Source organism: Crocodylus porosus, unplaced genomic scaffold (genome assembly GCF_001723895.1).
Source record: "Crocodylus porosus isolate Cpor-Errol unplaced genomic scaffold, CroPor_comp1, whole genome shotgun sequence".
In the NCBI taxonomy this organism is placed as follows: domain Eukaryota; kingdom Metazoa; phylum Chordata; order Crocodylia; family Crocodylidae; genus Crocodylus; species Crocodylus porosus.
This window is the reverse complement of record NW_017728949.1, coordinates 18,920,926-18,936,404: the sequence shown is the minus strand read 5'-3', so window position 1 is coordinate 18,936,404 and position 15,479 is coordinate 18,920,926. Positions and strand designations below refer to the sequence as shown.

Here is a 15,479-nt window from a genome sequence, read left to right as displayed (position 1 = left end):
TCTTGCTGCCTTTCCTCCGAGATGGAATAGACTTAGCTTGTGCATTGAGGATCGCTCCCTTGAGGAGCAACCACTCTTCTTGAACTTCCCTCTCCCTGGGGCCATGGTCCCTTAGGGCCTGACTGACCAGCCTCCTGAGCTTGTCAGAGTCGGCTTTTCTGAAGTCAAGGACTTCCGTGTTGCTGACTGACTTGCCAGCTTTACGGCGGATGGTTAAGGTGATCAGCTCATGGTTGCTATCACTCAGCATCCTGTTGATCACTAGGTCGCCGATTAGCTCATCCCCAGTAGCCAGTACCAGGTTGAGCAGCGCTTTGCCTCTTGTTGGCCCGTAGACTTCCTGAGTTGGGTAGAAGTCATCCGCGCATGAGAGGAAGCTTTGCGACCGCTCAGATTTTGCTGAGTGATTCTCCCACGAGATGTCCGGGTAATTGAAGTCACCCATGACAACCATGGTCCTGGAGCATGTGGCCTCAGTCGGTGGGGGGTTCCGCAGCTGCTGGGGGGTGTCTGGGGGGCTTCAGGGGCGCAGTGGGCTTTCCTGCTCACTTGCCTGAGCAGGATTCTTATGACCATCAGATACTTGCATATTAACAACTTTATAGCGTTTATATGAACAGAAGCTCTCGTCCGTCAGGTCTAACTTTACATCTGCTGGTCATGACTGTATCGTTTGTTGCATTTTAACATCTTCAGGCAAAACATGAGAAAAATAATTAAATTAGTTCTTCACTAAGATAGGATGGCATTTACTAATTAATAACCCTTTGTCCTGTGCTCACAACTTATGTATGTTGTTTACACTGTGAACAACAGGACCACAAAAGTGACCTTTCACAAAAGTCAGGCTCTGTTGTGCTACCTGCCTCTCTCTCTTGATGCTTAATTTAGGGTAGAAAGAAGGAATTTTTGTAGGGTATTTAGTTATTACATTGGCTTTTTCTCTTCTTCTTCACCACCATGGTTTTTCTTTAAGTGATGCTGCCTGGACTCCTCTAGATCTGCCCTCACTAATCACTGAACATATCCAAGTTCAGCAAGAGCAGGTATTTTGGAAGGTGCTTTTGGTGTTGCCAAGCTATGAAGAATATCCAGCAAAGGATCCCAGCAGGTGAGGAGCTGAATTTGACTAGTGTTTTCTTTCATGGCATGACAACATAGTAGAGGAACAGCCTGAAGGTAACACTGTCATTGAAATATGCCTCCCTAAACAACAGATAGAACAAAAAGCAATGAATGACAGGGCAGAGGAGTGACCTGTGATATTTTCCCTGATTTCTTAGCTAAGTCTTGAATTGAATCTATTCAGACCTTTTTAAATATAGCTTCTGTGGCAGAGAGGTGACTTGCATCACCCATTGGTAGAGATGGAGCCAAGTTACCTTTTCCTTCTCATAGCTTGTTATAGATAAATATATTCATACACTACGTTTATTGTATACAAATGCATTGAAAAGGGTGCAAAGTCAAACACTTAATCTAGAAAACTTCATACTATAGCTCAGAATGTCATGTAATGACTCCTGCGTTAAACCCAATAGCCAATTCAACCCAATTCAGTAGTGGATGAATCAAGAGTATTTTTTAGAAAGAGATTCATTTTTTATTTCAGGACATTAAGTGGACTATATATCTATCATTTCCCTGGCTAACCTCATCTGCTAGTTACGTCATCACAGATTTTTTTTTTTTTAAAAGGTGCCCTTTGCAAGGGGTGTGGTGTGTTCCTACTTAGCTTTTTAAAAGAAGAATAGAATGGCAAAAATAGAAATTCCATTATGGCGGAACATCCACATGTTAAGCTGACCTTTCCACCCCTCATCATCATCAGCTGTCCAGAACACTTTCTTTGATTCACAGCACAATCCTTTGAGGTGTGAGTAAAAGAAATAACTAGTAGCAGTAGCAGACTTTGAAGGATCAACTGCTTTGTCAGTAGCTTATATACCTTGTTATCATACTGCAGGTAGATGTTGCAAATCAGGATTCATTTCCTAGCTCTTCGAGAGAATGATGCCTAACTTTTACAGAAAATGCAGTTGTGCATGTAAATTCTGCATTTTAGTTCTGGCATTTGTGGCTAAGTGAATGAGATTGGGATCTGTTGTATTAGAGAGTTCTATTCCTAGCTCTTTCAGATGGGTAACCTCTTGAGTATTCTGTAAAGTGGGAGAAATTATATTTGCCTGCTTCCTATGCAAGAGTGAGGCTTTACTAGATAATACGGCAGTGGAGAAGATCTGTTTCCCAGCCCAGCACACCTCCCCATAGGTCAAAAATAGAGCCCAGGACTTTGCTGAGATTTGTGAACTCCAGCCCTGTGGCTTTCATTTAAGAAAACAAGGAAAGTCTATTAGCCTCTTAAAAGAAGTTCATATGTATAAACTTTGTGGGGCTGGAACATGTCCAATGCAGAAAGAATATTTCAGGGTTTTAATAGCAAGCATCCAAAAAACTTTATTGATCACATAGACTTGAAAATTTGTTTTAGGTGTTTCATAGTGCAGACATCTTGGTGGGTTTTCATAAAGACCTAGGTAATCTAAGCAGCTGATTTTCCAGTTACTGCTACAAGCCTTCTAAAGAAATAGTAGGAATGTTTTAGGAGGATTTTAAAAGGAAAACTATCTATCTTTCTCTTAACCTTGTTTTTCGAAGAGGCTAAGTTATTTTTTCTTGAAACTGAAAACAAATAGAAGCAGTTGTTTGTCTCAGAAATGTCATTTCAGTCCAGTTGATAAATTTGGCCATGTCATTTAAACTAGGGAGCTCATGATGGGATATACTGATGATACTGAATAGATTGATAATAGGGGGTTGTCAGTATGATATCAAATAAGAAAAGATTGTTTATTTTATGTTCACAGGATACTAGCAGATTGGTTGAAAGCCAAATTTACAGGAGATACAAGATGGAAGGCTCAGAGAGATGTAACCTCCAATGTAAACGACAGAGTTCAGACGCTCGCATTATATAATTCTATTAGTATGCAAGAAAATCAGGCTGTGCATGTCAATGTGTGCATAAAGGTATATTAGAATAATTCATTAATAATTGGTCAGTCTTTTGTTTCATCACCTCTGTGACACTGGGTTAACTGTATGTGGTGTTATCGGCAAGCTAGTTGTCATTTTCTCCTATGTCAAATGAGAATCATGGTAGTAGTCTCTTTATAAAAAGAATACCAATCCAGTCTTAAAGAGTGCTACCTAAGAACTAGGTATTATTTGCAAGTCACAATAGTCAGGGACCTTCACCATTCTTTTTTTTAACTCTATCCAGATTTTTTTTAGGATATTTAAATAATGAATATTTAAAAAATATAGTTACACAAATACCTTGGACAACACACTATTGTAAATTATCAGTCCAAGGGGCCTGCAAAATTCATGTCTAGTCTTAACTTGTGTTCTCATGTTATTTCACTTCTGGAGGGGGACAGAGACTGACAGAGGGAGAGAGCAACTTTGCATGTGTGCCTGCAGTTATTGAGGGAGCAGTGGCAGTTCATTTGTTTAAGCTGCAGCCAGAAGTTATTTTAGCATTTTGGCAAGGCTGTAGTTTCCCTTTTCCTTGAACAGAAGTTTTTTCGCTAAAAAAAATTTTCAAATCTCTTTTCTCTAAGTTGCAATTTTAATGTAATGACTTTTTTTTAAACAAAATGTATTGATGTTTTTATTACTTCTTATTTTCCCTATTTTATTTTGTCAAAAAATTGAAAAACTAGTACGTGATTGTGTAGCAAAAGACTCTCATATTAAATATTGGCAAGGTAGTAGAATTAAGATTTTGTAAGTGGTTTGAATTCAGCTTTTTCGAACTTTCTAGCAACTTAAATATAATTATATGGGAGTGTGAGTGCATATGCATGTATACGAGATATACCCACAGTTAATTTGTCACCTACATTTCTTAGTATTTCCTTCTTTGTAAGTAAGATTTTTTTTTTCCAGCTAGTTAGCTTAAAACACTCTATAAGGAGCTCCTAGCTGAAATGCTATGGCTGACTTTGTCTACAGTTTTCAACACGTTTAAGATCCTCCTCATTCCTGTAATTGCATTAACAGTGTCAATTTTTATTTTTATCTAGGTGGCCCATGGCACCCTTAGTGACTCTGAGCTTGATATGGCTGAGACGCAGAAAGATCTGCTTGGGACCAGTGGTCTAGTCCTCCTGCTTCCCCCTAAAGTAAAGAGTGAAGATGTTGCAGAGGAAGATGTTTATTGGCTTTCAGCTTTGCTTCAATTAAAACAACTCCTTCAGGCTAAACCTTTCCACCCCATAATACCTCTGGTGGTCCTGGTTCCCAGTCAGGGAGAAGAGGCCACAGAGAAGGAAGTAGAAGAGGGTGTGTGATTTTATTTGCTTTGAAATAACTACAGATATTCAGAAATATACCTAAAGGCAGTGAATAAACAGCAAATGTAGTTCTTCAAATGCAGCATTTAGTTAAGGGAAGGATTCTCAGACTTTTGGCAGAAATCCAGAAGGGCTTAGGAAAGAGGCAGTTTAAATTGAAAAGAAAAATGTACATTTTTCAAGGGTTTTTGGTTTTACTTTTGTATGTTGTGTTTTATTGCTTGACTGAGAGAAAATAAAGCAGTGCGACAAGGTCTAAATCTATGCTGACAATAGGAATGGACTGAGTAGGTGAAATTTCACTTGTTTTCTCATTTGAATATGTATGGCAATAAGAAAAATATTGGTGTTTCAGCTGTTGCTTCTCTTTTAAAGGTTTAATGCTGCAGGATTTGATTTCAGCTCAGCTTATATCAGATTACATTATTGTTGAGATCCCAGATTCTGTCACTGACATGCAAGGCACCAGAAAGGTAAGAGCAATAACTTTAAATTTAAGAGCTATTCAGATACCTTAACACCAACATCTTTTTCTCTTTTACCATATTTACTCAAATCTAAGACTACCCTGAATTTAAGGCAACCCCCCCAAATTAGATTCTGTATATGGAAAACTATAATTTGTTATAATTTTCCAGGTATCGAATCTAAGTATTGGAGGATTGTCTTGAATTTGTCCCATTTTCCCCCCTCCCCCCAACTCTTCCCTGCTACAGTATGGAAAGCCATGGCTGGGGGAGTTAGGTAGTTGCGGGGGGCCAGACACTTCCCTTGCCCTCTGCCCACCATCACTTCTTCCCCCTGCAGTCTTCCCTCTAACCCTGCCACCTGCACCTCTCAGTCTCTTCCCTTTTCCCCTAGCTCCACCCAGTCTGTCTCTTCTCTTCTTTCCCCTCCCTCCTTACTATCAGATGATGCTTGGGCTCTATTCCCTCCCCAGAGCACAGCACAGCCCTTGCTGGGCCATGCAGCAGCATTGAACCCGCTGATAAGCTGGACAGAGAATGGAGGGGTTTTTTGGCCGTCAGTGCACAGCTGATTCCTGTGTATACTGTCTACCCCAGGGCATTCAGACTAGGATAGAACTGAAGCAGCTTCTCCCCTCCCTAATGTGATTTTTATATGTAGGTCCTTACCTGGAGGCTTCCATGTGCCAAATTTTCCCTTCTCACTAGCTTATTTCATGTGTTGTGTCAACACATGAAATAAGAGCCTGAAGGGAACAACATGCAGTTATTTCATTGCCCATTTTTCCAACCTGCACATTACATGCAGTCATAGATTCTGAGGCTAAAAAGAATTGTTTTGATCCTTTAGTCCCATGGTTGACAACCCACAGCTTGCATGCTAGGTCCAGCCACAAAGACATTTTATCCAGCCTGCAGAGCCGCAGGGCTTCAGCAGCATTTTAGTGGCTTTGCCCACATCAGAGCCAAGCAGGGTGGTTTCAGCCTATCACTCATAAAATATCACAGACCACAACTCTAGCGTGCTATCCTGCTTAGGACATTTAGAGCATGCAGTACAGTGATTTCTGTATCAAACCTAGGTATCTGCATTTGAGCTAGATTATATCTTGTAGAAAGATATCCAGTCTCTATATAGAAACTACAAGCCCCTTATCTTGCTTAATGGCTGATTCTTCTGCCACAGGATAAAACTTGTATATGGTAAAGTACTTCGCTGCAGTGCATGTGTAGATGCTCACAAGGCTGACTGGGGTATGAGGGTGCTTTGGTGCAGGGGCTGCCTACCAGCTAGCCCCACAATGGAGCACCCTTGTGCCCTAGCCAGGCCCTCCGCAACACGTTGAGCCAGGTCAGCAGCCCCAAGCTGGCAGGCTGACCCCCTGGGCCCCTGCCAGCTGGGGTCATTCCAACCTGGCTCACTGTGTTGTGGTCCCAGGCGCATGTGTAAACACGGCACCCCAGAGCAATAAACTCTAGCACAATATATTCTGGAGTTTATTGCTTTGTATTAATTACACGTGTGGATATGCCCACTCTGTAGATATTTATAGACCAATTAAATCACTTCTAACTTAAGAGTTAAATAATTGTAAGTGTCAGGGTCTAAGGAGTTCAACTGGTCTGCCTGGAGAGCATAATGCAAAAACCCATCCTGGAAAACAGTTTGTTAGAAATCATTGGATTTCATGTCAATGAGTACTTTTCATCTCTGAAACAAGGTAAGAAGTGCTTTAATGGGATTGTATTCAGGGGTATTGTCTAGAAGTAGAATAATTAGCATTGGTCCCAGGATTTAGGAATGTCGGGCTTCGTGCTGTGAGATTTGCTCATGTTATATAGCAGGGCCCTGTATACGAAATCATGTAGGCTGCAGGATTAAGACCTTAGTGTCATTGCTTATTTTGGAGGAAGGTTTCTGATGCTGACTCTGTTCCGTAAATGTTTGTTGTAGCTCTCTGAGGCTGTGCAGTGGCTAATTGCCCGGTGTCCCAGTTCCCTAGAACTCTGCAGCCAAACCCTTCTGCAGTACATTGAGGATGGTGTTAGCCATGAATTCAGCAAGCGCTTCTACCATGATCGGAGAGAGAGACGTTTGGCTGGTCTGTCCTCTCAGGAGCCTGGTGCCATCATTGATCTGTACAATAGTGTGCTGCAGTTTCTGGCTGGTGTGGCTTCCTCAGAACAGGTCTGTGACCTGTCCTGGCCTGTCACTGAATTTGTGGAACCTGGGGGCAACAAGCTGCTTCCTCATCTGCAATGGAACACAGCAGATCACCTGGCCTGGCTGAAGAAGGCAGTGCTTTCCTTCCAGATCCCATACATGGACCTTCCTCCTCTTGGTGGTACGTAGTTCATGTGAGGCAACATGACTGGCTTTAGAGTTGCTTCAGTGTCAATATAAAAGCCCTTTTCCTTTAGCAATAAGTCTCTCCCTTTAGCTTTAAACATGTTTTGACCTTTATATACTGAAGTCCTAACCATAGATCTGGAGGCCTCAGTCTGTAGCCTCAGTGAATGTTGTTCTTTGTCATAAAACTCCTGCATATTAAGACAATCAGAGATCCTTATTTATACTAGGCTGTTGCTGGAAGGGAAGAGTTTGTAGTAAATTAAAACAGAGGTGTAATGACAGAGATAAGGTTGAGGAGGCTTTCCCCACACCATGTGTGACCCTTGACTGTTGTTTCTCCTTGCCATTTTGCACACTGGGAGCTGTTATTCAGGGGAGATGAATCTAACCAGTTGCATGTAATGTTTTTGTTTAGCTCCCTGGCGACCTGTTTGCTCCATGATTTTTCAGTATGTGTCCCAGATTGCCAGTTGTCTCCAGACCCAACCAATAATCCAATCCCAAGTGGAAAATCTTCTGAGCAGAACTTACTGCAAGTGGAGTGGCAGGCTGTTTGCTAGCTCAGAAGAGGATGGCCCTTCAGTTGATGACATCCCTTGGGATGATATCCTGGCACTCTGCATTGATCATAAACTGAGAGACTGGAAACCTCCTAAGGTGCCAGTTGCACCAGGTACTAAATGTTTTGCAGTCAACTGGTCTTTGCCTTGTTACATGCTGCTCTCTTGTTTTGCTTAAAGAATTGTGACATGTTTATTTGTGCATGTGTATTTGGTCCAGTATCATTAATACAGCAGATTGGCTGTGCTGTACATCATCTTCCTGCTGCTCTCTTCAGTGGGATGATTGTTTGCATTTTCTGTACCATTTCCTTTTGTCAATCAGAGGATATGTTCATTGTCCATATTGTTCATTCTGGGACCTCCAAACCCTAGAACTGTATATTCATTATTCTGTGTATTTATATGTGCACACTTCATGCATATTGGTTGAGGTTTTAGGCAGGTATCTGAAGGCAGAATTTGGCCCCATGGCTGAAACTGCCAGGATCTGTTTTGTCCAACAGGTTGCTCCAAAGCTCTGCCTTAGAACTTTTACCAACAACTATCGTAACATAAGTCCCTGAACTCTGTCTCCCAGATGGGAGCACAATTGAGGTTGTGCTCTGAGAATTAATGATTGACATCTAGCGATATAGGCATATCTTCAGAATTACTGGGGATAGAGCAGAAAAGAGAGATTATCCAAAAAAATGGATATATAGGATAAAATAAGGGTAATTGTTAAATTACCCTTATCACAGTTGTTATGATTTGTGATGAAAATAGCTCTGAAAGATGTACAGACCATTGTAAATACAGCAGGCTTGAGAAGGTTGTTGATTTATTTTGAAGTGTGCACCTCAGTAAAGGCGTACTTATTCATCTCAAACAGATGAAAAACAAAGGTCTGAACTCTAGCGAGTGACTTGGTTTTGACAAGCTGTAAAACTAATTAATAACACCTCCTAAGAGAAGATTTGAGGTCCAGCTCCTCCAACCTGACCTTTTTTTAAAGAAAAATCAGAATAGGTTTCAATTTAGAATCTTCTTGTCTGAGAGGTGCCTTATATTTGATTTTGATGTAAAAGGATCAGTTGATGAAACAAGTATTGGCTCTTTGTTTATTGAGAAGTTGCGGGTATTGGGAGGCTAAAAGGAGGAGGATAAAGCAACACTTGACAACAATTTCCAGCAATCCAATGTAGTATTTGTGGGATATCAGATCAGTCCCCAAAGGTACATACACCTTTGCAATTTCAGTCCATTTAGCCATTTGCAATCTTAAATTGAAGACACAATTTCCTTTTGTATATTTTTAATGTTCAGTTTGTCTTGATACTGATTGCTATATTGAACCTGATTTGATCTTTGTAGAAGCAGTGAGCAAAGATGGCCAGATCCATGTGTACTTCTTCAAGGAACATTTAAAAAACTTCACTGTCCCTTTTTCATGGGAACAAGCTACACTGCAAACGCTGAAGGAGATCCAGGAGGGCTGTGGAAGGTAAGGGTGGTGACTGTTTTCACTTTTTTTTGTGCTCAATATGAATATATAATAAATTGCCCAGACAGCTTTGAGTAGTACTGAGCAAACTGAAAAATTGCACAGTACTTTCATGAAGCTCATAAACCAGACAGGTTTGATGCCATCTCTGCTCTTCATATTTCCATGACCAGTGCCTTCCTGGGAATGACCTGTTACAGCTCTATACTGGAAATGGGAAGAAAATTTGATAATTTTCTTCAAAGTTGCAGGTTTTTCTTACGTTTTGTAAAAAAATGGATTGGAGCATTTTAAATCTGTTATTAAACATGACGTGAGTTTTGTGAAAGAACACCATTGTGGTAAAGGTACATTTGGATGTCAGACTTCCTTCTGGTGCATAGAATATGGAGGAAAATAATGTTAACTGAGGGGAATGGTGAAGAAATCAAGTAAAAGCAATAGCCTCAGTTCAGTGCTTTAACTGACATCCATAACATCCAATTATAAGGCCTGTTGCATGTTTATTACTGGTTAAGCTGGTCATATGGGGAAATTTTTAATGTCTTCTCAATCAAAGCTCACTACAGGATTTTCTTTTCCTGTACCATAGGTACCTAATTCAGAAAAGTGGGTTGTTTCAGTAGACTATGAGCCAGCAATATTCTGTTGCAGTTTATCAGTCTGGTTTTAAAATATGCTTCTTGTCAGATAAGTTATTTTTATTGATGTCAGTCATCTTGTAGCATCTGTGTTTACAAGAAGTCTCTGTCCAGTGTTTTTGGGATGGAGAGGGAAATGCTCCCGTGCAAGTAAATGTACACAAGGAGCAGATTGCTTGAGTGCAGTATAGAGCCTGGGTGGGGAGCAGGTAATATCTCTTTAGCAAAGCATGCCACTACCTTATTCTCCCCAGAAGGATGAAGCCAGTTGCTAGGTTGCTCTCAGTGGCCTGGCTGACACATAGTAGAGTAGCATGAACCATCTATCACCCTGGGAATCTTCTAGGTAAATTTCATCCCTCTGCTGGGGCCAGCACAAGCTCCCTGCCCCTCTTCAATCCCATAGTATTTTTATTTGAAAGTTTCAGTGGCATTTAGGTGATGTGCAGCCCTTGAATTGAACCCTACGCCCTCTGGGAATTTTCCCCCAACAGATGTGGATATCTCCTTATTTCCAAACTTCCAGGAGGAACACACTAATTTCTGCCATTCGTCCTCCCTCTAAAGTATTCGTCTTTTTCAGGTCAAGGACGAAGTCTCCTCGGTCATTTTCAAAACTCTCTCCTGTCTCCCTGCCTACAACTGAACATGACATCAGCTTGAGCACACTGTCAGGCCAGGAACTGAGACTTCCTACCACAGCAGATCTAACACGCACATCCTCAGCCAAGGAGCTCCTCCCAGAGCATTTGTCTTCTCAACTGCAGCTGGAGAAAATTGAGAGCAAGAGGTAAGTGGCAAGAGCAGCAGCTAAGGCTCATTCCTTGCTGACTTAGTGCTGGTTCTGCAGTGGGTAGAGGTCTGTGAAGTCAGAAGGTTTCTGCTTTCTGCAGTGAGAAGCTGAGGCCCAGCAGATTTATGGAAAAGTGAAGGCTATTGTTGACAATTGAATTTCCTTTTTTCTTTAGATTTATGGTTGTAGTCTTCCCCTACCCCAGTCTAACAACAGCTATCCAGAAAGTTACTACAGGATTATCATCATAAGATTTGAGGAGTAGCTAGTGGCTGTCTGCAGATATTAGGGCCTTCAGCACTATAGCAATTGTAGACAGAGGAAAAGGAGAGGAAGTGTTTCCACAAGCTACTGGGTTATAGCACTGAGAACCAAATCATGGAGCTTCACCTGTGTAGCACATTGAAGCCAGGGTTTCCATCATTCTCTGTAATGTTAAGATTCTTCTCTCTGGATGTCACCTAATATTAGGTGCATTTGTTAGATTTGCTTTGAACAGCCTAATTTAGCTGAGAGCAAACTGAACACTTAGCAGTGCAATTGGGATTTAAGAGATGCAGTGAGGTTATGCTTTTCCTAAACCATGCTGTGCTCCCTGGGTCTTCCTTCTGTGCAGTGCAGGGGCAGAGTCTTAGTTTATTTACAGGGTCCAAAGACACTGTCTATCTGACTTACTTTCATTCCATTTTCTGTTACATATATTGCAATTCCATCAGCATAGGGAACATGTACTCTGTAGGGAAAAAATGTTCTCTGCTTACAAAGGCCAAGCTGGAATTTAAGTTGCACCATATGACCTTTCTTTCCCCTAGGTTTGAAGAACAGCTGCACCAGTGGTTAGCTGAAGACACTGGACAACTCACAGACTCCTTGTCTCTTCCCTTCTATCTCCCCCAGACACTGGTTGCTACACCTCAGATTATCCATCCATTCATTAAAACTTCTACACCCTGTATCCCACAGGTAAAAAATGAACATCTGAAGTGTCTTATTGCTGGAAGTGTAGAATGCTTTAGCTCTGTATCTTGTGCCAAGAATGAATAATACTCTTATCTGCTGAACATGCTAGGGAATTAATATAATTGTTTAATGTTACAATTGTCCAAGTATATCTGAATTTGGGAATTTTTTGCTGAGAGAATCTTTGCTTTCCTGGTAATTTCCTTTCTAAGAAATAAACTCCGTCTCTGATGAGCTAGGGCTCGCATTTGCCTATTTCCCTATTTTTACAAGCTTAATTGCGTATATTTATACACTCTCAGATCCAAATTCTTGGCAGGAGCACAAAGGGGATTTGGGAGTTGAGTACATTGGTTATGCCCTACCATCTGAGCTGGGAAGCACAAAGGAAGAAGAGGGCTTTAACAGGCCCTCCAAGGGACTAAAGTCATGTCCCTTGGATAGTAATTCTTTAACAGTATTTTCTTTTTCCTTCTGACCAGGCTGGGAATCAGGTGGAGGATAAGAAGACAGCGGAGGGGATCGGAACTTCTCTATCAGACAAACTAAAACACTTGCAAAGATTGATTAGAGCTAACAAGGAGGAGCAGATTGCCTGTGAGCTTCACTTCTCTGCTGTGTTAGACATGACAGATATTTGACCAGGGCTGAAACCATGATGTGGAGCAAAAGATCTCACAGAAGAGCCTGGGCTATACACATGTAAACCACAGGGGTCTGCTCTCCTCTATTCTAGACATCCTAGAACAAATATTTGACCAGGAAAGTTCTAGCATGTCACCTTCTCCCATAGACAAAAGAGTGATTTCTCAGTCCTTGCCTAAGCAGCATAGCTTTGTCCTTGAGTTCACATTTGGTATTTAGCTGGTATTCTGAAGTTCTTGGACTCATTTGCAGAAAACTGCCATGTGTTACCCAGTTCCTAGGCTGTGGGTCACAGCTGGCAGAAATTGAGGTAGTGGCTGAAAGGAGAACAAGAAAATATTTCAAGTTGGTAGAATGAGAGTGTTTTAATGAAGTGACATTTGGCTGTGTGATTTCAGTGAAAAAACAGTGTCATGAGGTGGGTTGCTCATAAATTCAGTAAAGGGTCCTAGCAAGAAGAGAACAATTTGACTCCAAACTGAACGATATAACTAGAAGTTTGTAGACACTTGAGCAGCTTTGCTGGTGGTGATGGGTTGTAGAATGTATTGTTGTTTTTATTCAGTTACAGTTATGCTACGCTTGACGCAACATACTTGGGCACAAATCTTGATGCCCTGTTTGAGAAATATTTGATGCATTTTCATTCTCAGGAAGCCATAATATTCTTTCACTGTTTTGTCCCTGAATAACACCCCCTAAGGTAGCTGAAGGGATTTTGTACTGTTTGGTCTAAATTCTGTTATATTGACAATGTATGGCACTGAAAATAAGCTGATCTAATGTGTGGAAAGAAGTGCTGCTAGAAAGCAAATGTGTGCTGTTTTATTTTAAAATAACAGTGGCTTTGGAGATTTTCTTTTAGAGCAGCTGTTGCTGGGGGGGCACTTAATTTTTAATAAGCTACTTACATTGAAAGTTGATTATTTTGGAATGAATATAATACTGGCTACACAGAAATCATGTTCAAATGATTTTGTGGCTGGACTTTTCTAACGGAAACTACCCCCCTCCCCCCATTAAAAATCACATTCTCAGACTGGTCTTGCTTAGTTCTCCTGAGCATTGTTCCTGGCAAGTTTGGTAGTCTACGCTTTTTTTTTTCCTTCCTCACCAATCAGAAATCTGTTGTCTCCTTTTAACGTTTTATTTAAAATTCTCACTAGTTTCCCAAGGTTTTTACTTTCTTTCCCCAAGCCCCACATTTTACACTTTTTTAACGTTAAAGCTTTTGTCCTGAAAAAACGCATACTAATTATTTAAGTTAAACATAAAAGGACTGCTGACAAAAGTGGGACTTGAAACTAGAAAAAAAACTGAAGGGGAGGTTATGCTTGAAGGCTGTTTCTTCTAGTAAATCTTCAGAAAACTATCAGAATAGAAATTACTTTTGGTTATTTTTTAAAATGACCAAAAAATAAAATTAACAATTCCTTATGTTACATTGTTTCCAAAATGTTTTGCTCCAAGTGTTGCACAGAATAAGTGTAATGGAAGTCTGTAAATAGAATAATGAAAGCCTTGAAATATTTTGAGATCATGCTTTAGTTGTGTACAAAGGCTAATGTAAACTTTTTGTATCTAATAAAATGTGGCTTGACTAGCATTCTCAGTTTTTTATCAATACATTAAAATGGGCACACAATCACAATATCAGTGTGTATGGGGGGTGGGAGGCAGGAATTATTCCTTTGTTTCAGCTCTGGTCAATTGACTTCTCTATTCTGCACCCCCTGTGGAGGCTGCCGTCTGAGCTAGGACAGCTCACAACATAACACAATCTTCTCCTGAGGATCCAGTACTCAGGGGCTGATCTGGGTGGTATTTCTTGTATATATTTGATACACAAAGATCCAGATGCCTTCCTAGTAACTTGAGTTTGCTCTTGCCTTACAGTTAGTTCCAGGTAGGGAGCCGCTCTAGGTGCGGGGTCCTGGCTGAGCCTGGAAGGAGGTGGGAAATGCCTGTCATCCCTAGAGGTTAGAGCAAAGGGGCTGATGGCTGCAGCTCTGTGACTCCATTCCCAGGTGGCTCTGCCTCCAGGGCCAGTGGCGGCCATTCCATAGTTTCATAGTAGGTAGAGTTGGAACAGCCCGGCACACCCCCTCTCCTCGGCGTCCCCCGCCCAAGCTCCGACCTGCAGGAGCCGGGAACGGGGGACAATGGCACCAGCGAGGAAGGGGAGCAGGAGGGCGGACCCCGTGAGCGGGACCCGAGCCCACCCCCAGGGGAGGCGTGAAGCTGGGGGCTGGACGGCCGAGCTCGAAGCTTCACACCGACGCGGGGAGGGAGAGGGCGAGTCGTGATTGGCTGAAGGATTCACCTGCAACAATGCCCTCCGCCAGTCAGGAGCCGGGACAGCTCTTTGCCCCCCCAAGGAACGCGACACCTGCCCTCCCGGGGCCCCCGTGGGTGGAGCTGGCAGGCCGGTCAGCCAATAGAAAAGAGCCCGGCAGAGACAGTCGCCGCCGCGGGCGGGGAAGGGACTCGAAGCCATACCACCGGGCCTGGAGCTTTACACCGGTGCCTCGGACCGCTCGGCCGCTTCAGTGCGCCGGTGCTACCGGACCGCACGGACCCTGCAGTTGCAGCCATTGAGCACAGCGGCGCACGGCGACCCCTGATCGCAGCCCTTATGGCCGAGGTGTGCTCTGGTCAGCCTGAATTCGGCGATGGGATGCGAACTGCGGCCGGTAACACTGCCAAGGGGGCCTTCCTCCAGGTTTCTCCCATCTCCGGGAGCTGCGGGAAAAGACCAACTTTTCACAGCACAAGATTGCAGGAAGCCGGGTGCGATGAGCAGACCCTCCCGCGTGGGGCCGCGGTTCTGCTGCGGGGGCGAAAATGGCAGGGCGCTGTCAGGAGTGGGATTCGAACCCACGCCTCCAGGGGAGACTGCGACCTGAACGCAGCGCCTTAGACCGCTCGGCCATCCTGACTCCCGCTGCTTCTCTCGCCGACCTGCCTAATGTCCGTCCTCCGAGGAGCCCTCCTCTCCCCGCGACCCCCGGCAACGGCAGCTCCCCTCGCGGCTCCTCTAACCACGCCTTAAGAGACACCGCCTTAAACAGCTCCTTGCCCCTCTCGTCGGTTGCAGGCCACCCACGCTCCAACCGTTCAGTCCCTCCTTCGATTTAGCCTTAGCATTCCGCTTTATTCTGAATGCTTTAAGTCTCCGCACGGGTGGACTTACACGCCCGGAGAAGGGCCTGC

The 15,479-nt window shown here is 42.8% G+C and overlaps 1 protein-coding gene and 1 non-coding gene across 2 annotated transcripts in view; one reads left to right on the top strand and one right to left on the bottom strand.

Annotated features, from left to right (window-relative positions):
• The window catches only part of MCM3AP (minichromosome maintenance complex component 3 associated protein), a 48,479-nt gene extending 34,906 nt beyond the window's left edge, over positions 1–13,573 (top strand). The window contains exons 18-27 of the mRNA XM_019553521.1: positions 977–1,111; positions 2,868–3,030; positions 4,092–4,350; positions 4,737–4,834; positions 6,783–7,173; positions 7,597–7,854; positions 9,098–9,227; positions 10,452–10,658; positions 11,474–11,624; positions 12,104–13,573. Coding sequence (XP_019409066.1) covers positions 977–1,111; positions 2,868–3,030; positions 4,092–4,350; positions 4,737–4,834; positions 6,783–7,173; positions 7,597–7,854; positions 9,098–9,227; positions 10,452–10,658; positions 11,474–11,624; positions 12,104–12,262 — 1,951 coding nt within the window. The 3' untranslated portion in view covers positions 12,263–13,573. The remainder of the gene's footprint in view (positions 1–976; positions 1,112–2,867; positions 3,031–4,091; positions 4,351–4,736; positions 4,835–6,782; positions 7,174–7,596; positions 7,855–9,097; positions 9,228–10,451; positions 10,659–11,473; positions 11,625–12,103) is intronic.
• Positions 13,574–15,122: 1,549 nt separating this feature from the next.
• TRNAL-CAG lies at positions 15,123–15,205 on the bottom strand. The gene has a single exon. It is a non-coding gene; the product is annotated as a tRNA-Leu (tRNA).
• Positions 15,206–15,479: the final 274 nt, after the last annotated feature.